Genomic DNA, 26944 nt, shown 5'->3' with positions numbered 1-26944 from the left:
ATCTTTCAGAAAACCTCATTATTCCTATCATCCATCCCACTGACAATACAAGCACCTCTCAAATAACTTCTCATCTGCCTGGTTCCTGGATCTCAGACATTCAACTATATAAAGCATAGAGGAGTCTACAGAGTCTTAGGCCTGCCCTGTCTGGCACAGCTCCTTTGACCCTAAGCTCCCGTGTATCTAACCCCACCTAATATCGCTGATAATAACTCGTGCCTCACTTGCATACCTCAGTGTTGAAACTACCGTACTGTCACAATGTCTTCTTTAATGACATACTAACTGTTCTTCCCTCTGTCATTCCTCCCAAGGATCCCATTTCTTTCCCGTATTGCAAAACTTGTACTTCACCATGTATGTTTCCGTGCCTACACAACACCAAACCAAGGTACTCAAAAGCTTTCATCTCATTTTGTCCATTGAAATTTGATTACACAGCTTTCTACAGTCTGTTTTTACTCTATAAGGGTTTTATAAAGCAAGTACTTCTCCTTCTGTTAAGGAAATTACCTTGACTTTTTTTATATTACCTTTAGTTTTTGTATTTTTTGTTTATGTTCCTCCTCTTGTGTGTGAAGCTGCTGTGTCAGTGAATGAACCTCCTGCAGGGCCATCGCAAACTTCTCATCACCCATCACCTCTGACATTGCCACAGCACTTTGGCGAGCAAGGGCTGCTCTCTCTCCTCGAGCCTGGGGATACAAGATACCATTCAGTGACCACATGTGTATGTGAAGGCAAAAAAGGGCACATACATCAAAGCTTTTGCAGTTCCTGTGATAATACTTGGAGCCTTGCACGAGAAATGGAACATTATTGAGGTTCACATAGGAAGGATTTCATAGTCATGTAATTGAATTGCTGATGTCAGAGGAGTGTCAATACTAATGCAGCACAACTAAAGATTTGGATTACTGCAAAAGAAAAAAATCACGTGATATGGATGATGGACCAGATAAAAAAGTAAGGGGGCCATACGCTAAGCTGTGTGTTGTGTCTTTGGTAATGTCAGTCTCATGGGTGCTGAGTCTGGTAGATAAAAACCCATTATGATGAAAAGTGATACTGTTCGGAGGAAGCCAGTCAGACCATTTGTGCTGATGGATGTCAAGGCTACATCCTCAAATTTAGGGAATACAAAAAACTTTTATTTAAACAATGCTATTATGAATATATACAGTGAGGCTCTGCATCACCTTTAGGACAAAGAAGATTCTGAGGTGGTATTTAACAGGTCTACTAGAGTTCAGGACAAGGAGGGAAGGGGTGTTACCTGGGCAGCCAGGGAAACACCCCTGGGGTCATGCCTGCATTTCCCACCGCATGTGGAGCAAATAGTCTTGTGTGCCATCATTTAGTAGGTTGAGGGTGTGGAGTGATCAGAGTAGGATAAAAAGTTTAAATAATGTACAGTCAAGCATGGAGTGAAGGGTGCTGTGACTGTATCCATAGAAAAGATTATAAACTGCTAACTATGATTTTGTATAGAAAGAAAGACACAGGTAAAGAAAGAAAGGAATATCAAATCATGACAGTTCTGGATAACAATAAATATTGAATGGCTTAGAGTCCAACCTATTCAAAGATTAATATGGTTTTGTGAATGTCAAAAAAAAGAATCATACCTTGGCAGCTTCTGAAGCAGCTGTGTTTGCTCGGGCAGCTTCAGTCCGCAGCTGGGCTTGAAGGGCCTCCACCTCATCAAGGACCAACACCGACACCCGACCCATTCGTTGCTCCACTGCTTCAAGCTCTGAAGTCCTTTTCTGAATCAGCAAAAAGAATTTTCAGATTATGTAAATCTTTCAGTAAAAGAAACCTTAATGATTTGTTTCTGTTGAGGCTCTTAAGTTCATAATCTTAAAATGTATTTGAGGTCACGAAGTCTCCTCTATAAGTAGCAGAACATCAGGATTCTCTTAGCCTAAGAATGTTCTTTGACTCAGACCGTTTTGCATATATAGAGCAATTCCCATGGATTAAATTTGCTTGTTAGTAGGGAATACCTTGAGTTGTTCTATTTGTTGGTTGGCCTCATCGAGCTCCCGTCTTGTGTCCAAGAGTTCTTCTTGGGCTTCAAACTCTTCCTGTTTTGCTTTACTGATCTCCTGGTTGAGGTTAGCCACCTCCTTTTCCAAATCTGTTTGAAAATTACAAATGTTTAACTTTTTTATCACTATCATAATAAAAATATAGCTGAAGACAGAACAAATGCTGGTATAAATTCATAGTAAATCAGATTTCACCGCCACTCGTTTTGATAAAAGATGAAATACGGTCCGGCACACGAAAACGACACACACACAAAAAAAAAGAAAAAAAAGACCGGAAAAACGAAAAAACAAATCATGGGCAAATCTAATGGGCACTGAACATTAGATAACAGTAACATTACCGGTAACAAACTGTGTAACCTATGACTGGAAAAGCAATACCGAGTTTCCATTACTTTCTCTTTCATTCGTAAAAAAAAAAAAGGGCCATTGGTTTTGACAACCGATACAGCCACTTTAACAGGAATATTTTTGTAGAGCGTCTAGAATTTACCATTCCACCAAGGCCCTTCACACGGGCGGGCCATTCACTCTTCCGGTGTGTGTGTGTGTGTGTGTGTGTATCATGCACACTGAGACATGGAACGAAAATGATTTCGTCCTACCCCCCTTGACTGATCCATGGCCGCATGTTGTTTATTGGCTGGAAGCAATCACATTACCTTTTATTTTCTCCATGAGGCTGTCAACTTCCTTTTCATGCTGCTGCTGCAAGTCTTGGAGCTCCTTCTTGTCCACCGTGTCCCCCATGCTGCCCAGCGTGGTGATATCCAGGTCTGGCGAGGTGTCCGCCACCCGCTGCATGAGGATGGCGCTCTGCCGCTTCAGGTTGTTCGTCTCGCGGCGGAGTGACTTGTTCTCGCGGTACCACTGCAATCAGAGGCCGACGACAGGGGCGCGTTAATAAGTCTCCACTTGGCACTGCTTCCTTATGATGTGGGTTGTACACACTTGAACATTTCCTGTCTTAATAAAGTCATTAGTGACAAGTATTGGCAATTATTATTAACGTTCGTATACTAAAGGTGTGATGCCTAACAGGGTCTTGCTGAGTGCCTTAAATACGTTCCTTCTTCACCCAAGTTAAGCTGTACGTTGTATGCTATTTGAGCTGCTTGGTGTGGGAATTAAGTCTTAATATTCCATGTGAAGGGGAACGGAGAAGGATGAATCTAGTGAGGAAACTGCTTTCATGATACCGAATCAGTGATTATAACATTCAACGACAGGAATCGTCCCTGACTGACGCTGCAAAATTGAAGACCCGAGAATCACCAGTCCTGAGGCACAAGCCGATGACAGGCATGTATATAAACAAGGGAAGTAGGTAAAAACCGATTTTATCAACTACACAGTGGTGGGAAGGATAACTATGCATACATGCATATGCGTGACTCACTCCATGTATGGTTAGGGTTCTCACGCGCTGCCCCAAGAGTCACTTCGTGGCGAGGCGTACTCATTGCCAGTAAATATAATTATCATATCGACTGCATAATGATGGGAAGGATATCTACATATATCAAGTGATTTATAGTCACCATCATAAGGCAAAAGTCTGATGCACCGCGGGCATGGTGGGGCTCTCACACGCTGCCCAAGTCACCACCGCGGCAAGGTGACACACGAGCCGCGGGCACCTGCCGGCGCGGCGCGGCCCCTCGTCCAGTCCGCGGCGACCATAATGAAGGTGGTGACCCGGTGCTGGTCGTGTTACCCAAGTAATTAAAAGTTCCGAAAGCTTCAAGGGGATCACTTACGGTATGCGTGATGGGTTTGCCCATCCAGGTAATAAAAATGTGTAACGATATTTTAGTTTTTGGTAAGTTGATCCGACAACGTTTGGGGACAATCTCCAGCGAAAAGACGAGACTCGGATGTTTGAAGGGGTGGGTGGACAGACGGATGAATGGACGGGTAGGTAACTGGGTGTATGAATAGATGGATAGATGAGTCTACGAGTGAACAGTGGTGGAGCATTGCATTTGCATTGACACGTGCTCAGTTGGGGGGAGTATCCATTCATTGTCAGTGAAAAGAAAAATAGCCTGAGAATGGCACGAACCTCGGATTGTTGGATTGGCATGTAGTACTCGTTGTTGTTTTTTCTTCAGGGGCCTGGTGGTCGGCCCAAGCCCGTCATGGCGCAGGCAATTTTTTATAGTGGCGCGTATGTATGTATGTATGTGTATGTGTGTGTGTGTGTGTGTGTGTTTCAGACAAGCAGGTATCGGGGCTCACCTCTGTGGCTCGGTTGAAGGCCTGGGCCATGGACTCCGTCTCCACCTTGTAGCGCTGCCGCAGGTCGTCGTACTCGTGATAGACCGCCTCGGACACTGTAGAAACCTCATTGGGGTCAGAGTCTGCCAGCAGGGGGGAGAGAGAGAGAAGAAGAGGAGGGATAGGAGGAGAAAAAGTAAAAGGGCAGGTCTGGAGTAGTGCACGAGTGGAAGTCTTGTAGAGGAAGAAAACCAAGAGGACAGACAAAGGTGCAAGTCATGCAAGAAAACGGAACAGGTGTGTGGGAGCATGCAGAATTAGTAGCAAATGCATTGATCAATATAAAATCATATAACAAATCATGGTGCTTAGGCTAGGATAATGTACCCATGCTATATACACGCGTCCCAAGATTCTAAGTCGGTACAAAATTTCTCGCCAGATTGTCACAACATGGGTTCACGACATCTCTAAATTCATAACTTATTAAGAATGCTAACCACCTAATAGAGAAGCTACCACTACCATTCATAATATAATTTCTTAATTTTTCCTTCCCCCATGCAAGTTTATACATCAGTTCACGAGCGTCAAGCGGCGAGCAACACCCGTCAGTCTTTTTTCATGACCAGAATAACGTCCCGCGTGTCCAGGACTTTTATATCAAGCATAACTTCCGGTGTGCTTCTCCCTGTTCCCTAGGGCTGTCATCCACCTTCGGAGATGGCCAGACCGTGCACCATCTGGCTCTTGGCGCATCGTCCAAGTTGCCTGCGGGCCGCCGAGACGCATTACAGGAACAAGCTGCGCAGCGGACCTCGACAGGTTCTTCCTTGCGGTTACCGGGAGCTTCCCCACAAATATACAAGGAAGCAACATCCTTTACATTCCTCATAAGTACCAGAGACATTCTGGCAAGAAACCCTAAAGTCAAAACGGCGATGAATGCACGAGTGGCAGAGGGAGGCGGCAGAGGCTCCACCACGACACCAGCGGCCACCACGGGAGCGTCAGGTGTCGAACAGTAGGCTAGAGATTAGCAGTGTCAGGTGTCAAATTATTATAGGAGAGAGAGAAGAGAGAGAGAGAGAGAGAGAGAGAGAGAGAGAGAGAGAGAGGCGGGGTGGTGGGGGGGGGGGAATGTGGAGGAAATGTGAGCATCAACTTTTTCCACAGGTAGCATCCTCCTCCTCCTCCTCCTCCTCCAACTCTTATCGCAGCAAGGTAACAATCTTACCTGGCGTCTACCTGCGCGGGGCCTCATTATCGCCGCTTGAGGACCCACCCACCTGGACACCGCAGAACTATGCGGTACACCCCTCCCCTCTCTTTCCCTCCCAGGCCCATGCCGCTGTTTCTTGGCCGGCTCTTAAAGGGACACACCTCCTGAAATGTCTCGGGGCCACTTTTCCGTCCCGTTCCGCGTCGCCATACAATTACTCTTCGGGATATGTTCGCCGATCTGTACGCAATATTCCATTTCGCACTCACACTCTGGAAACTGAACCGCGGTACGATTATTAACTTCAAAGAATGTTCCCAAATTTGCGTTTTGACAATAATTCAGTTTTTCACTTCCTAATATGAGCGCTGCTTGGAATGGCGCGCGAACGAAAAGGCGAACGTCTTTATAACATTCACAGTGTACAGTTGTGGAGAGTGATATGCATTAGTGCACCTGGGATGTTAGTGCATGCAACGAAGGCCTCCGCAGGGAAAGAAAGAAGGGTCATAACTTTGATGGGATGGCTTACAAGATGAACTGTGTACGGTAATGGAAGGGGGATATGCATCAGTCCACCTGTGACGGTACTGCATACAACGAAGGCCTCCGATGGGAAAAGAGGGAATGGTCATAATTTTGATGAGATGGCTTACAAGAGAACAATATTTTCTCATTTAGGGCCACTGCATTACCCAAGACACTCGCAGTATTTACATTACAGGGCCGTGGAGAAGGGAAGCGCACCTGCCCACCAGCCACGAGAAGATAAATGAATAAAGTCTCCGGAAAGAAATCGTCCTGACCGTGATGCAAGCGATGTCTTTTAGGGAGTTTCAGGACCGTTTTCTAACACTCGTTGCTGCCCACTCAGCGCCACCACACCACCACAAGATTTTCGTTGTTATATTTTTCTGTCTATATAATTATGTGAGGTCATCGTTTTTAACCAATATTTTTTTCTCCATTCTATTCATTCCTGTTTTCGTTCCCATTCAGTCCCTTATCAACGCCGCCGCCGGTATTGACATATTTACATTCCACATTCGGAGTGCAGCAAACGCGTCTGTCCATCTGTGACGTGATTCAAAACAAAAGCAGATGAAAAAGTATAATCGTAAAATTTCCATCTGTCCTTCAAAGAGGCGTCGCAGTTTAATCTTGTCATCCAGTCAGCGCCGCCATCAGAAGCATGTATATAAGAAAATTAAAAAAACCGCCATAAGGAAAGAAATCGTAAAACCCGTGAATCCCAGGTGAGCAGCGGGAGTCACGAGGTGGAATGACGCCGCCGCGGGACCGAGTTTCTACAATATGTGTGGATTTCGTCGTGGAGAGGAAGGCACTGGGACACATCGCGGCATACTCAGACCTGATGACCTTAAAGCTGAAAATGAAATGACGTGACGGTCTCTGGGAACACAATACGTTAACTCAGGGCGGCTGTGAGTTGCAAGCACTGTTTCCTCTCTCAGTACAATATATTTGGAGCACTTTTAGGGGACGACGCTGGGCAGGGAAAGGCACGAAGCACTGTGATAACGAGTATATAAGGTGGAGCACGCAGGCGGGGATGGTATGAAACTGCGTATGGATGACTTGGGGATTTAAAAAGTTAAGTAATTGAGACGTTAAACATGAGAGAGAGAGAGAGAGAGAGAGAGAGAGAGAGAGAGAGAGAGAGAGAGAGAGAGAGAGAGAGAGAGAGAGAGAGAGAGAGAGAGAGAGAGAGAGAGAGAGAGAGAGAGAGAGAGAGAGAGAGAGAGAGAGAGAGAGAGAGAGAGAGAGAGAGGGGTGGGGTGACGGACGTAGAGAGAGAGAGAGAGAGAGAGAGAGAGAGAGAGAGAGAGAGAGAGAGAGAGAGAGAGAGAGAGAGAGAGAGTGAGATTTTGTCACGGAAGAGAGGGGGAAAGCGGGATGAGTGAGTGAGAGGCCTGGTGAGAGGAGCGACTCTTTGTGGGGAAAGGAGGGAGGACGGAAGGAAGGAAACAGTTATATAGATATTTAGACTACATAGACGCTGTGGTCCAGACCAGGTGATCTGTTCCTAAGCACAAGTGTAATCATATGAAACGGCCACCCAGGCACTGCATCAGTCCCTTAGGGAATGTTAAGGAGGAAGTGACAGTCGAGTTAGTTTAAATACTGAATCAATCGTGTTGCCCTGAACCGCTGCAGGTGGGAACTTCCTCTATTCTCGTATACAACAGTTGGTGAAAAAAATTAACTGAGTACAGTTGCAATTTATTTGTTTACGCTTAAGCTTATAGAGCATTTTGTTTCCATTCGCGATGCGTCAGTTATCATAAACAGTTTGAAGTCATCCATATTCGTGGAGTCGTAAAATATTTTACAACACCGAACAGTTTAAAGCGGAGGCGGCGTTTCTCAAAAGATTAAAATAAGAGGAGGGAGTGGAGGGAGCCTGCCATGGAAAAGAGATAGGGAAAGGGTGAGTGAGAGGAACGAGAATCTGTTTGAAACAGGAGTGATTGAAAGGAAGAGGGGTGTGTGGCAGGGTGGATGAGGGAGGGAGGGAGGTGAGTGTGTGAAGAGGATGGCGAATGTCATGGGATGAAGAACAGTGAGCGAGAGAACTGAGTCTGCGTGGGGAGAGTCACCTGAGTCTCAACACGAGGTAAGGGGAGCGAGGGGGCCTGTCCACCACCAGCACCACCACCCTCATGACGCCACGCACACCACACGCACACCAGCAGCACCTCGCCCCTCGATGCTACATGACACACGCGAGGCTCCACGACGCAGCCTCCCGCCCCGCCTTCGCCCGCGGCTAGACTGAAGCTCTCGAGGTCACGGCAGGTCCCTCCAGCAGATACCACCACCACCACCACCACCACCACAGAACACACGATACGTCGCCGCCCCACCCAGCCCGCCAGCCCTCCCGCCGCCCCATCACTCTATCCAGGTCCCCGCTAAGCATTTCCTTGACGCCTACTCGTTGCTCAATGGCCAGGTTCCTGATGGGGACAGAATAGGGCCGTGGGATGTCGACAACGGGCGTAGCGGACACGAAGGGGCGCGACCACACTTCTGAGTTGATAGGAGCAGTGGATGGTGGTGGTGGTGGTGGTGGTGGTGGTGTGTGTGTGTGTGTGTGTGTTTACGAGATTTTGCGCAAACAGGAACTAACTTTTTTTCCGTTGTTTATATGCGTTTCAACTACACGCCATCTGTCTGTCTGTTTGTCTACGCCCTCTCTCTCTCTCTCTCTTTGTGGTCACTGGTTATTCTGAGACGCTCCTTCCACGTGGCCAGCGACCTGCCTCACCTAGCAAGCTTCTTCCTATTCTTCCTCGTCCTCGTCCCCCTTCAGCATCACTTTCTCCTTCTCCTCCTCCTCCTCGAGCATCCCCATCCTCCTCTTGTTTTTCCTCCTCCCCTCTCCAGCATCCCCCCACCACCACTGCAACTCCATCTCCTATTCACCTAACATGCATTTTCCATTTACTCTTCATCTACGAACTATTATAGCTTCTCTTCATCTTAACCCTCTTCCTCTTCTTCCTCTTTACGCTTCTAATCTTCCTCACTACCACTGGATAACCTCTTCCTCTTCCTTTTGTTTCTTCCCTTCTACATCCGCGATCCTCCCCTTCCTCTTCCTCCTGATACCCAATACTCCATACCCTCTTAACCGTCTCCTCCTCCTCCTCCTCCTCCACACACGCAAGCCACACACACCTGACACTCTTAAGTAGCGGAGAAAATTATCACACCTGAAGTTCCGTGCGTGAGGCGTCTCTGTAAATGATGGTGAGATTGTTTGTAGACAGTTTAGTGTGCGAGCGTATAGGCTACCGGTGCAGAAGGGTGTCTATGATCGCATACCCTTTTTTTCGTTTTCTTCTTTCTTCTTTCTCTATCTCCGTTTCCTTATTCCTCTTCTACAACTTCTTCTCCTTTCTACTTTTTCTTCTTCCTTTTCTTTCTTCTTCATTCTTTCTTTCATTGTTTATTTATTTACTTATTCCTTCTTCTTTTTATTTTTCTTCTTTTCCTTCTTCTTCTTCTACCCCTCCTCCTTTTTCTTCTTTCTTTCTTTCTTTCTTTCTTTCTTTTTCTTTCTTTCCTTCTTTTTTTCTTCTTTTTCTACTCCTCCTCCTCCAATTTCTTCTTTTTCTTCTCTTTCTTCCTCGTTTTCTTCTTCTTCCTCCTCCTCCTCCTTCTCCTCCTCTTCCTTCTCCTCCTCCTCCTCCTCCTCCTCCTCCCTCTCCCCCGCTGCCACCGCCGCCGCCGCAGACCACCTGAGCGGCCACCAGTCTGACTTTCGGACACGCCCCCTCGCCGAGCACTTCACCTGTGTGTGTGTGTGTGTGTGTGTGTGTGTGTGTGTGTGTGTGTGTGTGTACGTAACTCTCTCTCTCTCTCTCTCTCTCTCTCTCTCTCTCTCTCTCTCTCTCTCTCTCTCTCTCTCTCTCTCTCTCTCTCTCTCTCTCTCTCTCTCTCTCTCTCTCTCTCAATAACCAAATAAACAAGCCATCACGAACCAGAACATTTTAATTACCGTCAACAATGGCTTAAAATATTCATCCCTACCCGCGACCCTCTACAATAATATACGGAACCCTGGGGAGCCTCACTCACTACGCAGCCACGATCACATGTATTTCCGTCGAGTTCCTATAGCTAACCCACTCTCTCAACCAACTCAACACACCCTTATCTATTCCGTGAAAATCTACCGTACTCAACCATATCATTTCTCTCTTCCTTTTCCTGGTTCTCCGCGTGTGGGAAAAAGCTGCCGACCATCCGTTCTTTCCTATAACCAATCTAACTTTACGGGTTTCTATTGCTTCCTAGTGATGGAATGTTGTTAAAGGAATTCCGATCGTGTGATACTCTCTGTCTGTGGTCCTTTAGAGAATTGAGTTTTCCCTGCCCGCGAGATGTGTCAAATAGGGATCAATGAAACCGCAGACTTTTTTGACGGGACGCTTAACAGTTTTGTTTATGCCGTTTCTATACACATTCTTCTATTCAAGTTATATATATTTCTCTCTCTCTCTCTCGCTCTCTCGCTCTCACGCTCGCTCTCGCTCTCACGCTCGCTCTCTCACCGTTGCCAGATTGTCGTACTCAGAGCATAGTATTTACCGGTTTCTGACGCCTAACTATTGCCAAGAAACATCAGGATCTAACTCTTTTAACGATAACTATAAATTTGTTTCGTTATTGGAGCCCAGAATACAGTTTGGGGGTAGGAAGTCGGGAAATATAATCGGCTGAGTACGACTATCTGGCAACGTTGCTCTCTCTCTCTCTCTCTCTCTCAGGAATATAGGATGGAAGGGGAAACTTTTAGCGGGTGTCGATGCTGTGAGAGGGAAGGGCGGAAGGGAAGGACGGGCACCATAAACCACCTCTGTACACTATATACACGCTCAACTACAGCCTGCGTTTGCTTTCGTCCCTTTGAGCGGCTGTTACGTACCTTCCGAACTAATCTCTCCTTCCTCTTTCTCTCTATACCCTTGAATAAAGAAAGAAAGGTGAAAGGCGCATTAATCCTCTCCTGCACCGTTGAAAAGAATATAAAAGCAGAGGACTATAATGTATCTAAGCAGGGAGGGACGAAGGAAATCAAGGCCTTCATCTTGTCTCCTCTCTATCCTTGAATAAAAAGAATAGTAAAAATGCATCATTCCTTTTCTCTTGAGTTGATCATATAAGCAGGAGCTGAAAACACATTATTTATCTTTTTGTACCATCAGCAATCTCTCTGCACTTGAATAGAGGCACAAGAAGGTAAAAACTGCGTTATTCCTCTCTTCTTTGGCTGGGCATCTCTATAGCCTTAAGATGATAAAAAAAAGCAAGCATGCGTTATGCTTCTCGTCCTGTTGAGCATAACTATATTCCCTTACGTAGAGGTACAAAGAATGAAAAAGTGCGATATCTCTGTCTTCTACTCTTAAGCATCTCTGTGCCGTTGCTTAGAAGGAAAAAAATTGAACGTGCATTATTTCTTATACTTATGATCATCTCTTCTTAGATCTTGTTCATACCCTTGGAAAGAAAAATGTGCTAACTTCTCTATATCTCTATTTCTATTACATCCCTCTATCTCCGTTATCATTCCTTTGTAACCTTGAATAAAGTAGAGAAAAACAATAATTCAATGATACCAAGTTCCTCTCTCGTATCGCTTATCAGAAAGGACGAAAAAAGCAGCGGAAAGCAGCCGGGCGTGAGAGGAACAAACACTTGACACTCACCGGTTTGCAGGTTGTGGAGGTCATGTTCTCGCTCCTCCAGGCGCACCTTCAGCAGCTCGGCGGTCTGGGTCACCTCCGAGTACCGCCGCTTCAGGTCATCGTAGTCCCGCGTGGCTGTGGGGCGGCGAGAAGGACGATGACGAGAGGAAGAGAAAAGATTGTTGTTAGTAGTTTTTCTTGGTATTAGTATTAGTATTCACGGTAAAGAAAACTGTGCAAGAGCAAAACCATGTTACAAAAAAAAAGACGCCCTCCACCCGCTCCCCCACGTGAAGGAAAGCAAAAGATTCTAAAAACATAATTATCAAGTACTATTTCAGATGCTTCTATTATTTTTATCATTATTATCATCATTCTTCTTATTATTATTATTAGCATTATTATTGTCATCGTTATTATCAGTCAGAACGCGTACCTCCGTATCATACCCTAAGTTTTTTTCAGAGTGGCGACAAAAAATAATAATAGGAAGACGGTGGATGAAGGGCCCCGGGTCGTATTTTAAAACATTTCGTCGCCCAAGTTCACATATTTGACATGGCTTTCGTAGGAGCTGTAGGGCTTTCCAGGGGTAGTTTTATGACCCTGGTGGTAGTTTGACCCTTCTTCTGTGCCATGAACCTTAAAAAAACTCATGAAAACCCGATTGATCCCCTCTTTGACCTTTAGAAATCGTTGATGTGAGAAGCGGTGGTGTCTTAAAATACGGCCCTAGACTCGTATTATCAAACGCTTCGGGTTCGTGTTACTATCGTTCTTGAAGGCCACAGAGGAGATGCGTCTGGGTGCCATGAGTGCTTTTCCCGTTCATGACGCAGAAGCCTTCCAAAACTATCGCCAAGGTCAGGAAACCACCCATGGAAACTCCTACAACTTCTGCGAGAGACTTTTTAAATAGGTGTAATAACGTTTCGAAAAGTTTGATAATATGGGCCTTATACTCTCCACTCCTCAACCTCTTTCCCTGTTCCCCTTGGCTTTTTCTTTTTTCACCAAATTCAAAGCATACATACATACATACATACATACCGCTACCACTACTACAACCAAGGTCACCACCACCGCCACCACCACAACACTGCCGCAAGAACGCCTCAGCCCTGCACCTAAAAATAAACTTAACGACATAAAATATTCATCCCCTCAGCAGGATGCGGTGCGAGGAAGTCTTAGCTTCGGGGAGGGACTAGAGGAGGGTAAGGGAGGGGAAGGGTAGGATGCTGTAGGCGGGAGATGAAGGGGAAAGGGGGGAGAGGCTGAGGAGGGGAAGGGAGGCTGAGGAGGGGAAGGGAGGGGAAGGGTATTGAGGGCGGGAGAGGGAAAGGGAAAGGAGGGAGGCTGAGGAGGGGAAGGGAAGGGAGGGGAAGGATACTGAAGGCCGGAGATGAAGGGGAAAGGGGAGAGAGGCTGAAGAGGGGAAAGGAAGGGTAAGAGGACGAAAGAAATGAGTCTACGAGGAAGCAGGAGAGCAGCTGAGAAGGGGAAAGAAAAAGGGTTAAAGAGAGAAAGAAAGTGGTGTTAAGAAAAGAAAGGAAAGGAGAAAAGAAGGGTAAGAGGAGAGTGGGAAGAAGTTAAGAAGAAAGATGAAAGAAGAAAAACAGCAAAATAGGGAAGTTAACAATGAAAGGAGGGAAGGGTGAAGGGAGAATAGAGAAAAGTTAAGGGAGAGGAAGGAAGAGCCAGACGAAGATGACGAGAAGTTAAGGAGAGGGAGGAGAGAAGAGTTAAGGGAGGAAAGTGAGAAAGGTATGAGGGGGAAGGAAAGAAGAGTAAGAAGGGGAGGAGCTAAGAAGATGGACGAAAGAAAAGTAAGAGAAAGATGAGTAAGAGCGAGAAAAAAGAGAAGAGGGAGGAGAGGACAGTAAAAGGAGAAAAAAAAGGGTAAGAAGAGGAAGAAAAGAAGGAAAAGAGGAAGGGAAGCCGAGAGTGAGGAAAGAAGAGTAAAGTGAAAGAAATGAGCTCAGAAGAAGGGAAGGAAGTTTAAAAGAGAAGGAAGAAGGAAGAATGGAAGTTCAGAGGAGAGAAGGGAATGGAGGAAAGCAAAGGAAGGGCTATAAATACGGAGGAAGAAGAAAGACGGGAATGAAGATGAGAAATAAATGAGCTCAGCAAAAAAGGGAAGGAGGTTTAAGCGGAAGAAAGGAAGGAAGGGAGGAAGCTCAGAGGAGAGAATGTGATGGAGGATAACAAAAGACGGCTATTATGGAGGAGGAGGAAAGGAGGGTAAGAAGATGAGAAAGGAGCTCAGAAAAAAAGGGAGGAGGTTTATAGGAGCAGCGAGTAGCGGGCTTTTTTTTATTATTGTTTCCTTTTTTTGTGCCCTTGAGCTGTCTCCTTTGTTGTAAAAAAAAAGAGAGAAAAGAAGGAAGGAAGGGAGGGAGGAAACTCAGAGGAGAGAGTGAGATGGAGGAAACTCAGAGGAGAGAGTGAGATGGAGGAAAGCAGAGGACGGCTATAATGGGAGGCAGGCTGAGGGAAGAGCAAGGTGAGGGGAGGAGGAGGGGAGGAAGAGGGTTGAGGGGAAGGAGAATCATCTCGGACAAGCCGTGGGGGGTGGGGGGCAGCGGAGGGGGGAGGGGGCGATGGTGGGTCAGGATGTGGTGAGTCACGCACCACTGGAAGTCTTGGAGCAGTCTCTCTCTCTCTCTCTCTCTCTCTCTCTCTCTCTCTCTCTCTCTCTCTCTCTCTCTTCGTGCTTCGCCACCCATTTTCGTCCCCTGCACCCCCCCCCCCCCCACACACACACACAAAACCTTCCCTGCCCATGACCTATATTCCTCAGCTCATCACGCCCCCCCCCTCCCCCCCATCCTGCACCTTCCTCCCTCGCTGCTTCTTCCTAATCTTCATGTTTGTTATCTTTCCTATCTTCATCATTCCCCTTCACTCAGTCTTCCTTCCCCCAAACTCCCTTCACCTCCATCAACATCTATGAGGCTATCTTCCCCTTATTGCTCCTTCCTATTCCTTAAACCTTTCCTGTCTATTTCATTTTCCTTCATCTTTTTCCCCTTCACTCAATCTTCCTTTCTTACGCTCCCTCTCTTCAACAACATCCCTGAGCCTGTCGTACCCTTCACTGTTCTTTCCTACCCTTATATCTTTCTTAAATACTCCAATTTCCTTCACTCAACCCTATTCTCCTATACTTGTCACCCTTCCTCCTTCCTCTCATCCTCCCTTACGGTGGTTCATCCTCATTTTTTCTTCCCTCCATCTCCGTGTCTCCCCTTTTCCCCTCTCCCGTTAGCCCTCCCTACCTAAGCCTTCTCTTATCTCGTTCCAATCTTTCCGTATCCATAACTTGACTCACTGACCCCTTGCTCGGTTCCTCTCTATACCCTGATGTGTCGTTTCACGTGCACACCATCTTCTTTCTCCTTCGTGACCTTTTTTCCCATTTTCTCCATTCCTTTCCTTTCATGGTTCCCTCACTCGTCCTCCACTTGATCCGGACCCCATCAACTTCCCCCTGACCCTCCTTTATCCCTCTCTACGTGTTTCGAATCCTAACACTCACGCCACTCTCTAGTTATCGAAGAGGACGAAGTGGGACAGAGAGGGGACAGCGGGGTAAAGGAAAACATCACTAGTGTACAGCCGTATGGTGAAGACTTGTCCGCCTACTCCTGCTACTCCCTATCCACACCCTTTTCCTTTTCTACATTCCTCACTCCCCGCACCCATTCTCCTGCATAGATTCTTATTTTTCACCTGCGATGATTTTTGGCTACTTGGATGGGCCGTATCTGCTTTATTTTTTTGTGTGTTCCTAATCTATAACTTACCTTTCAAGTCTTCTTATTTGTAACCAAGGTAAATAGATGAATTATTATAGGTCGCCAATAAACCTTTTCTCTGCCTATTTATCTGTGTCTATCTAGCTGTCAGTCTAGGTTTCCCAAGGTTATCAGACGCGTGAGACGGCGGACGCGTAAACAGAGGCGAGGATGAAGGCGTGAGTAAGTGGAAGAAGTGAGTCAGGGCACCATCATCACCACTACCCCCCACGACCACATCCACCACAAATACCACCACCATTACTCCCACCACCACTGCCATCATTACCGCCCGTCACTACCCCACCACTACCATCTCCCACCACCATCACCGTCACTACCACTATAACTACCACCACCATCACCGACCCCCTCCCCACCACCACCACCGTCACCACCACGTCAGTAGCGGCGCCTGAGTCACCCGTCGGCCGCGTCACCACCATAAACACACCGTCATCACAGCAGCAGCAGCAACAACAACAACAACGGCGACCTTCCTCCCTCATGGTGCTTCTACCCGACTAACAAACACTCTCGCTTCGTCGGGCAAAGTTTAGGACACGGCTCACAACCAAGAGGTCCCGGGTTCGATTCCAGGGTGATCAGTCGCTGTACACCTGTCTCCTAGTCCACCTAACAATGAATGGGTAATGTGAAAGGGTGCTGGGTATCAATCGAGGGTTGTGACCGGACGCACGCACAAGCACACACATCCTCCTTGCTGCCTCTCCTTATTCTCTCTCACGATCTTTCATAAACATTTCTTGCCAGTCTGTGTTCGCCTTTCCTTCCGTTTTCTCGCTTTCTTTCTTCACTTCCGTTCCTCCCCTCGTCCTGTTTACGACTCCCCTTCTGAGAAACGTTTATCTTTCATCTTCATTTTAGTATTCTCGACACGCTTACTGGAGTGACAACAGTGATAAGTATATTATATAGTCACACTGAGGAGAATGACAGGCACGGAAATGGGATGAAAACGAGATGATTATAGAAGACAAGGAAGAAACAATAGAAGTGATTGGATAGACAGTTTCCTCCTCCTCCTCCTCCTCCTCCTCCTCCTCTCCCGCAATCAGCTGGCTCTCATCTCTTTCATTTCCTCTCGACCCCTTCATTTGGTCAATACACTTAACCTAGACACGCCTCCGCCACCGCCGCCGACACACGTACTGTACAACACCCCTACTCTCACCTACATCCACTTCCTCCGCCACACCTTCGCCCCTACACATCCTGAACCTCCCCTACAAATACTGCTCTACATTCCCCTACATATTCCTTCACATCCCCAGTTAGTGTTTGGTAACTGAAACTACAATACGGATTACAGAATTCAAATGTTCGTTTCTAGCCGTTCTCTTTGTTCTTTTCTTCACAGGATGTTTAGAGATAAGAAACCAGTAGTATACAGATAGAGAAGAGGAGGCACCAGGCAGACGGAAATGCACCTGGGGTCATAGAGTACAAAAAAACTTCGAGAATAACTGCAGTAATCCCTTCCCCAAAGACCCTCCACATTAGTCCAGAATATTACTCTTAAATGACGTACATATGGCAGGGAAGTAATATCATCAGTCACGGAGCACTAATGGAGATGCGATTGTCAGCCCGAAAATGGAAAAGACGAAACCAAGATGAATGGCGCGTCCAGCATTCACCTCCACTCACACATGCACATCACCTCTTTCCCTCCTCCCTTCCTCCTTCCAAAGCTCCCTCTCAGTCACCAATGCACTCAACACACCCACCCTCGACTACACGGTGAAACGCCTACCTCTTGCACTTCCCTACACACCTTGCTGAATACATTAACGCGTATAACACTTCCGGAAACACTTCAGCGCTCAGGTACATTTCTTACTACACACCATAACACTTACCCGGCCTCCACTTCGTACCTCTTCAATGCCCCCCGACGCTTCTAACACACGCACGCTCGCTCACTCACACTCCTCCTCTCTTCCCCCCCCACACACACACTGACCCTCCTTCACCTATACATCTTCGCCCTCCTCCCTAACTTTCCCGCATCCTCGTTATCGTGCATCCAGGTGTCGACTCGTTAATTTTATCCTTATCCCACTCCGCTATTCCCTCCATTCCCACACCTGTTCCCGCCCCACACCTGAAAAATTTTGTTGGGTTTCCACATCACACCTGACCTCCTCCTCCTCTTCCTACACCTGAGGCAATGACGCAAATGAGGGAGACAACCTAATGATTTGTCTCTGTCTGTCTGTCTGTCTGTCTGCCTACCTGGCTGCCCGTCCGTCTGTCTGGCTGTCACTCTTTGCCACTTTGTTTGTTCGTTTGTCGGTAGGTAGGTCTGTAGGTCTCTCTCTCTCTCTCTCTCTCTCTCTCTCTCTCTCTCTCTCTCTCTCTCTCTCTCTCTTTGAGTGGGCCGCCTTTAATCTTGTTGCCCGTCTCTCTCCTTTCTCTTTCAACTTGTTCTCTTCCTCCCTTTTCACCCCTGCGCTTGTCTTTACACCCCCCTCTCCCTCCCCCATCTCTCTCGCTCTCTCTCTCTCTCTCTCTCTCTCTCTCTCTCGTTACATCTCTTTTACGGGATGTGCTACGATAGAAAACCTTTACTCCACCACTATTTGCCTCCTCCTCCTCCTCCTACCCCTCAGCCTTTTCAATGTTCTGATCTATTTTTGCCTTCACTCCCTCACCAACTCATCATTAAAACTATTGGACGATGCAGAACGTTCCGCCAGCATTTTGCCAGGCATGAAAAATAAAATAGTAATAATAATAATGATAATAATAATAATAATAATAATAATAATAATAATAATAATAATAATAATAATAATAATAATAATAGAAATAATTAAAAAAAAAGAACTAATAATATTAATTTGTGAGTGATTACAGCTCGCTTTTGTTCGCCGCGTTTTGTTAATCTGTTCATCCCTTGCATTCTTTTCCTTCTTTCCTTTTATATTTCCTGGCATGTAATATCCCGTTGGAGAGAGAGAGAGAGAGAGAGAGAGAGAGAGAGAGAGAGAGAGAGAGAGAGAGAGAGAGAGAGAGAGAGAGAGAGAGAGAGAGAGAGAGAGAGAGAGAGAGAGAGTGAGATAGAGAGAGAGAGAGAGAGAGAGAGAGAGAGAGAGAGAGAGAGAGAGAGAGAGAGAGAGAGAGAGAGAGAGAGAGAGAGAGAGAGAGAGAGAGAGAGAGAGAAAGGAAAAGTGAAGAGAAGAGAAGAGAAGAAAGAAAGAGAGAGTGAGAGAAGAGAGAGAGTGAGAGAAGAGAGAGAGTGAGAGAGAGAGAGAGAGAGAGAGAGAGAGAGAGAGAGAGAGAGAGAGAGAATGACGTAACGGTGACGCAAGAGCCGGGGCAGGAGTCGGCGCCACCTGGCACACTGGAGGCAGGTCAATACGTTCCTGCAGAGGTCATGGGCTCGAGGGGAGGCGGGGCTACGTATGGGGGAGGGGAGGGGGAAGGGGAGGGGAGGGAAGGGGAGGGGAGGGGAAAGGACAGAGAAGAGAATGGAAGTAAAGAGATGAGGAGGACAGCAATAGGAAGGAAGGGCAAGGAAGGAAGCGGAAGAAAGTAAATGGAAAGGAAAGAAAGGAAAAGAAGGAAAGGGAGGGAAAGAAGGAAAGGACGGGAAATAGAAGGGAAGGACAAAGAGGGGAAGGGAATGTTAGGGAATGAAAGCACTGGAAAAGCACGTTAGGGAAGGAAAGGGAATGGGACAGAATGTAAAGGAAGGGACAAGCGGAGAAAGAGGCAAGGAAATGAAAGGGAAGGAAAGGGAAGAGGGAAAAGAGGCGAGGGGAGGGGTGGAAAGAGAAAAATAAAAGCTAAGAAAGGAAATGGAAGGGAATTAAAGGAAAGCAGTGTCCTTTTAAAGTTCAGGTTTTGGCCTAGTGCCGCGGCGGTGATGAAGGTTGTTTTTGTTATGGTGGTGGTGGTGGTGGTGCTCGTGCGTGGCGGTGGTGATGTGTGGGGCTGGATTGATGGTGGTGATGTGTGGTGCTAGTGATTGTGGTGATTGTTGGGAGGGTGATGGGGGATGTGGTGGAGACGGTGTGTGATTGTGGAGGGGGAGGGGATATGATGTTGGGAATGGTGTTGTGTAGTGTTTCGTAATGTGATGTATACCTAGTAGCAGTAGTAGTAGTAGTAGTAGTAGTAGTAGTAGTAGTAGTAGTAGTAGTGGTGGTGGTGTATTGACAGTATCGTTATTATTGGAGGCGGTGGAGGAGTTTGTGTGGGAGTCTTGTTGTCTGATTTAAGCTTATTCTTGTGGCCACTTGTCTCACCACCATCATCGCCCCTCACCCCTATCCTCATCCATGCACGCCCTTCGCCCAAGTCACCGCCACCACCACCATTACCATCATCATCATCCTCTTGCTAGAACTTGACCACCAACACCACTGTCACCGTTCTTCCACTTCTGCTTCTCCACCAACAACCACCTTGTCAACATCACCTCCACCACTACTACTAATACCACCACTAACGCCTCCGCCACTGTTGTACCATTCCTCCCCACCATCACCACTACTACCATAACCACTGCCACAACACCACTACTCCACCACCACCACCATTACAACTATCACCATTTATTTCAACTATTTATGTTACATTCACTACCATCCCAAGTCCACATCAGTAATACCACCACTACCACCCACACCTCAATAACATCAGCAGAAGCAACAACAATAGCAACAACGCCATTATCAATCCTACCACCTCCTTCACACTCATCATCCCCACGACCATCACCACCACCATCAGCACCACTCAAGCAGGAATAAATAGAAGAGTCTGTCAAATGCTACATACTAAGCAAAGGCGAGTTAGTGAGATACTGAGGAGGAAGAGAAAGAGGAGGAGGAGAAGGAGGAGGAGAACGAGTAGAACGAAGAGGGAAGGTGAATGAAGAGGAAGAAGGCAAGGAAGAGGATGGGTTGAAAAAAGAAAATATGAGAAAATAGATAAAACTAACAAAGACAGACAAAGACAACGACGACAAAGAAAAAAATAATGAAGTAACAACAGGAAACACACAAGGCCAGCGATGACAGTTCACGAAAAAGGCGAAAACAACATTAAAAGAGAAAGGAATAAAGACATAGCAGGAAAAGTTTATGGAGGAGGAGGAGGAGGAAGAGGAGGAGGAGGAAGACGGACGGGGTGAGGGGAGTCGCAGGAAGAGCAGCTTTCAGTGTAAACAAGAGTAAAGAGGCAAACAAGAGGTGAAAATTATGAGGCAAACCATGAGAGAGAGAGAGAGAGAGAGAGAGAGAGAGAGAGAGAGAGAGAGAGAGAGAGAGAGGAACAACCCCTGATACTCGTGAAATAAAGACATAGGATTAGGTTACTCGCGGCCGTACATAAATCTTGTTACAACGCGTGAAAGACGAGTACGCGGCGACTAAATTAACAACCAAGGACACACACACACACACACACGTACACACACAGTTCTTTGACACTCCATTGTGAATCCTAGCCTTATGAGTATCCCGAAACACACACACACACACACACACACACACACACACACACACAAAGCATCCGGGTCGAGGAAATCTCTCTCTCTCTCTCTCTCTCTCTCTCTCTCTCTCTCTCTCTCTCTCTCTCTCTCTCTGCATGACACTTCCGCGTTGCATACCAAAAAGGGGGCGAGATCACTAGGAACAAGAAGAGTGAAGAGGGGGAAAATAAAATATGAGAACAGGAGGTGGAGGAGGAGGAGGAGTTCGAAGAAGAGTACTGTGAGTGGTGGAGGAGGAGGGGGAGGAGGAGGAAACGGAAAAAGAGGAGGGAAACGTGCGTGAGGGTCGCGTGGGTCTGCAAGTGAAGTGTTTCTCCCCGGCTATGCACTGAGGGCGAGTCGAGGGAGCGAGCGTTGGCAGCAGGAGAAAAATAAAGAAAAAGAGAGAAAGAGGCGGATTTCGCTTCGTTCACGTCGGAGAGAAAGGAAAAGTGTGTAGGGGAAAGGAATGAGTTGATGGAGGATGGGCGAGGATGTGGTAGTAATGTAAGGGAAGAAAAAGACAGACAATGATGTTGGTGATGAAATTTGCAGAGGAAAAAAAAAAAAGAGGCGGATTCGACTTCGTTCACGTCGGAGAGGAAGGAAAAGTGTGCTGGGGGAGGAAATGAGTCACAGAATGGGTGAGAATGTAGTAGTAGTGTAAGGGAAGGAAATGACAGATAATGGTGTGGGTGATGAAACCAAGAGGAGGAAAAAAAAAACTATTCGCCTTCATTCACGTTGGAGAAGAAGGAAAAAAGATATGCTGCGGGAAAGAATGAGTTGTTAGCGGATGAGCGAGAATATAGTGGAGTAAGAGGTGATGAAAATTGAAGGGGGAAAAGAAGAGAGGGAGGAAGAGTGTTGGAGGAATGGTCGGGGAGTGGAAAAGGGAAGGGAAGGAGAGAAAGGGTGTTGGTTTGGAAGCTCGGAAGGAGAAAAAAGGGGGACGTGAGGAAGGTTTTGTCTTGCATGGCTTTGAGAGAGAGAGAGAGAGAGAGAGAGAGAGAGAGAGAGAGAGAGAGAGAGAGAGAGAGAGAGAGAGAGAGAGAGAGAGAATGGAAACAGCCCCAGGAGTCGTGATAAGAGGGAGGGGAGAAAAAGAAGAAGAAAAAGGAGGTGGGGGAAGGAAAGGAGGAAAGAGGAGGAGGAGGAGAAAGAGAAGGGCGTGGGATCCAATACGCCTCACCAAAGATTGATCAAACAAGAGAAAGAGAAAAGAAAAAGAAAAAAAGAAGAGGAAACAAAGGCGGAACATAAGGAAAGGAGGACACGGACGCAGGGTAATAGACAGCCGGACTCAGGTCAATACCAGGAAGACACTCATTCACGAAAGAAGAAAACGACAGCTAAATTAGAGAGAGGAGAGAGGAAATGAGAGAGAGAGAGAGAGAGAGAGAGAGAGAGAGAGAGAGAGGAGGGTAGAATTTCGAACAATGGAACTGCTGGAAATAATAATAATAATAATAATAATAATAATAATAATAATAATAATAATAATAATAATAATAATAATAATAATAATAATAATAATAAAAAGAAAAATAGTGGTAGAAATAGAACAAAAAAACAACACCCTCGAAGACCATTAAATCCAAACCTTAGACAAACAAATAGAACGGAAAGATAATATAGAGTCCAGAATCTAAGGCAAGTAAAGCAAATAAACAAAAAAAAAAAAACAATAAAATTAAATGGAAGTAACAGACGTTGAAAGAGGGAGAGATGGAGGGAAGGGAATGTGAGGGAGGGGAAGGAAAGGGAAGGGAGGAGTAGGAGCAGGAGTACAGCATACAAGCAGGCAAGCATAACAGCCAGCAGACAGACACAACAAAGAATGAGGGGAATAACAAGGGCACGGATACTTAACAAGCCGAAACAAAGGGATACCCACGGGGGGAAGGGCGGCGGCGGGGCTGGAGGGGAGGGCTTAAGCGGATGAAAGACAACGCAGACCAACACAAAGGCGACAAAAATACAGAACAAAAGGGTGAGAAACGTGGGAAAAGGAGACACCGAAGCCTGAACTGATATCATGGCGGACATAACATTCTAAACGGAAAAAAATAAATGTTTGAAGTGATATCAAATAATACAGTAATGATAAGGATAAAACAATAATAATGAATATACTAGTAGTAGTAATAATAATAATAATAATAATAACCACCGAAATCATTGCTAGCAGTACTATTAGAAGCAAAAGCAGACCCAGCAGAAGCAGAAACAGCAGCGGCGGAGGCGGTGGTGGAAATTATAATAAAATAAAAAAATAAATAATTACGCTGGAATATGCTACCGCCCCTTTAAAGTCATGTACGCCATGCAACAAGCCGCCAGTGCCGAATCGTACAATCGCCATTCCTATCAACTTTTATAGATAATATATTCCTTTAATAATAATAATAATAATAATAATAATAATAATAATAATAATAATAATAGTAATAATATTATATTAACAACAACAACACCATCATCATCATCAACAACAACAACAACGAAAACAACAACAACAAACACTTAATCCCCTAAATCCATGGACTTTAAACGAAAGAGGAAATGGACAGGAAATGCAAACAAAATCTGTTGTAGTGGTTGTGGTGGTGGTGTTCATGCTGGTGTTGTGGTGGTGGTGGTGGATGGTGATGATAGTTCTGGTGGTGAGGGATGGTGATGGTGGTTATGGTGGTGAGGGATGGTGATGATGGTTGTGGGGGATGGTGATGGTGGTTGTGGTGGTGGTGGTGGGCCGATCACGTGATGTACCTCATCAAAACCACCCACCAAGCAGTGTATTGGAAAAAAGCATCACTAATATAAAAATATATATAAAAAAATCTTGCCTGTGTGTACCGAAAAATGGGAAAATGTACAGCGGAAACATGACATCCTCTCTCTCTCTCTCTCATACTGTCATGCAGCGCAAACTCTCCTTCACATTAAAAGTAGATTATCGTGTGTGTGTGTGTGTGTGTGTGTGTGTGAGAGAGAGAGAGAGAGAGAGAGAGAGAGAGAGAGAGAGAGAGAGAGAGGGGGGAAAAAATGGGTGAATACAAGCGGGACCTTGCATAAATATTTCATAAAACTGACTAGGTTAAAAGGAAAAGGTTACACACACACACACACACACACACACACACACACACACACACACACACACAAACGGTGACGGTCGCCTTCCCACAATACCCCCTGCTATTATGTGTCTGAGTGTGTGTGTGTGTGTGTGTGTGTGTGTGTGATTCAGTGGCTGTTGATGTTGGAGGGACGAGTCATTCATCCCTCCCCCCTCTCAAGGTGTCCGGAAATACGTCAGGATCCTTTGGACAACCGCGGTCATCCTAGTCTTCCTGCGGTCTGATGGGGAAGAAGAAGAAGAAGAAGAAGAAGAAGAAGAAGAAGAAGAAAATGCAGAAAAGAATCAGAAGAAGAATAGGAGAAGGAGGAGGAGGAGGAGGAGGAGAGGGAGGAGGAGGAGAGGGAGGAGGAAGAATCTCGTTTGAATGCATGGTCAAAAGTCTACGTCGTTGTTTTGATCAGTTTTGGATGCGTCTTATATAATGTATTCGTTTTAGCACTACTTCTGTATAAATGGCTTGTCTGGTGCAGCAAGAGGTGGGAGGAACAAGGAAGGTCAGCGAAATGAATGATGGAGAGCATGACAGAAAGATGAGTAGGTGAATAGATGGATAAAGAGACAGAAGGATGTGAATGAATGTTTTGAAGGATGAATGGAAATAAACGTATGAGTGTGGGAATCTGTTAATGCTGTGAAGTGATACAGATGGGAAGATAAGTGCATAGTCTGTCTACAATAAGCTCAATAAGACGACCATACATCCACCCACTCATTTCAGACTGTTGTTCGTGTCCAGACGTGGAGAGATGGCCGAGGTGATGGATGGATATTCGTTTTCTGGCAAGGTTCATGGAAAACACTATGCAGATGAAGCGAATATCATATCGACCGTTATTACGTTGAAGCAGTTAACATTTCCTCTACCACCGCCATCATTATTGACTTATTCACAGGACTGCTACTGCTGCTGTTCCTAAGACTACTACTAATATTTCTGCTCCTGCTGCCATTGCAATCATACCACTACTACTGCGACTACTATTGTATACACACACACACACACACACACACACACACACACGTGGAGAAGGCTGGGCCACTAATAACACCAACACCCGGCGGGGAGCACTCACCGCACACACCACCCGCGTCTCGCCGCCGCTCCCCTCCCACACCGTTGTCGTCACCAGCGCCGCCGCCGCCACGTTGACACTCGACAAATGAGTGTACCGGATCTTTTTTTCTTTCGATTTCAATTTGTCAAAGCCAGATATGCGGGACCACAGTTTATTTACATACACGACAAAACTCTCATATCTTCCATTCTCAAGCCAGTATGCACACCTGTGGAAGGGCTGGAGTTGGCTGGAGGGAGTAAAGGCGGGGGAGGAGTGTCTGGAGTGGTGGAGGGGTGGGTGGGGACAAAGGGGAAAGGTGGGTGGAAACCAATGGGTGGTGGAGGGGGTGGGTGGGGGGCGTGCCGTGTATCGTGCCCGACAGCAACTCGTCCCCGCGCCTCCCGTCTCCCTTTTCCCTGTCTGCCCGGGTTATTTCCGCACCCACGCCATGCCACGACGCCTCCGCCGCTACGCGTGCCTTGAGTCAAGGGCCACAGGGTCCAGGCATCATGCCCACCTCGCCGCCCCGCCCGCCGCCCAACAGCAGCAGCGTGGCGTGGCGGGTCGGGGAGGGCGCGTGAAGCGTTATGACGGCAGCATGGCGTGGGTCGCGTGTCTGGCGTCGTAATTCACGAAACCCCAACCCAGCAACTGTACCTAGGCGACACTCCGTCCTAGCTTTTGCATGGAGCACGGACGTGAAAACAAAAAAACAAAAAAAATAGTTTAACCTGATCAACTGCACAGTAATGAGGAAGAAACAATGTGGGGCAGACGCTGCGTCCCGCCTGCCTGCTGGCCGCCCGGGCATGCAGTACCGTTAGCACCACGAGGGCAGAGCTGCAAACGACCCCGGCCATTCAGATCCTGTTGCTGCCCGCGGGGCCACGCCGCAGACCCCCACCGGGACCGACACCCACCCTCACACACGTGAGGATAACCACAGACAACAGATATATATATATATATATATATATATATATATATATATATATATATATATATATATATATATATATATATACACACACACACACACACACACACACACACGAGTATAGATAGATAGATAGATAGATAGATAGATAGATAGATAGATAGATAGATAGATTAGAGAGATAGAGAGATAGATAAATAGATAGATATAGACATATAGGGAGGGGTGCACACAAAAGATACGGAGAAATTCATCAAATGGAACATAACAATCAGAATAAATAGCACAAGCGTGGTAGTAGTAGTAGTAGTAGTAGTAGTAGTAGTAGTAGTAGTAGTTATAGTAGTAGTAATAGTTATAGTAGTAGTAGTTATAGTAGCAGTAGTTATAGTAGTAGTAGCGAGGGGGTAAATATGAGGTGAAGATGAAGAGGAAGTAAGTAAGACTTGAGTCAACGTAAAAAAACGAAGATCCCGTGGCGCCGCGCGGGCGACAGGGCCTTGGGGCCTCGGGGCTTCGGGGTGGCAGGCGACGCGACGCGACGGGAGGGTAATGGCCCGCGGCTGTGCCTGGCGTGCGGAAGCACACCACCCTGACGCGGATCCGGCCCAGAGCGACCCGATCCGCCGCGGTATTATGACGATGCAAATGGATCCATGTCTTTCCCTTCCTCCGTTTCCTCCCTAGTGGAGTGCATGGCTGAGCAGTCCGTCCCGTCAGCAATATAAGACAGCCCGCTCGCCTAGGCTGGCTGGGCGTGCTGCAGGGGCCGTGC

The 26944-nt window shown here is 46.5% G+C and overlaps 1 protein-coding gene across 3 annotated transcripts in view; it reads right to left on the bottom strand.

Moving 5' to 3' along the window:
- LOC127004376 (shootin-1-like) overlaps nucleotides 1-26944 on the bottom strand; it is a 64103-nt gene that overhangs the window by 6217 nt on the left and 30942 nt on the right. For 2 of the 3 annotated variants that reach the window (XM_050872010.1, XM_050872011.1), the window contains exons 3-8: nucleotides 11745-11858; nucleotides 4302-4423; nucleotides 2723-2930; nucleotides 2013-2146; nucleotides 1632-1772; nucleotides 537-698 (exon numbers count right to left, since the gene is read on the bottom strand). In XM_050872010.1, the coding sequence (XP_050727967.1) occupies nucleotides 537-698; nucleotides 1632-1772; nucleotides 2013-2146; nucleotides 2723-2930; nucleotides 4302-4423; nucleotides 11745-11858 (881 nt within the window). The remainder of the gene's footprint in view (nucleotides 1-536; nucleotides 699-1631; nucleotides 1773-2012; nucleotides 2147-2722; nucleotides 2931-4301; nucleotides 4424-11744; nucleotides 11859-26944) is intronic. The other variant, XM_050872012.1, reaches the window with a different exon arrangement.

This window comes from Eriocheir sinensis, chromosome 28 (assembly GCF_024679095.1).
Source record: "Eriocheir sinensis breed Jianghai 21 chromosome 28, ASM2467909v1, whole genome shotgun sequence".
NCBI lineage: Eukaryota > Metazoa > Arthropoda > Malacostraca > Decapoda > Varunidae > Eriocheir > Eriocheir sinensis.
Note: the sequence above shows the minus strand (reverse complement) of the source record. Positions and strands in the feature narration are given on the sequence as shown.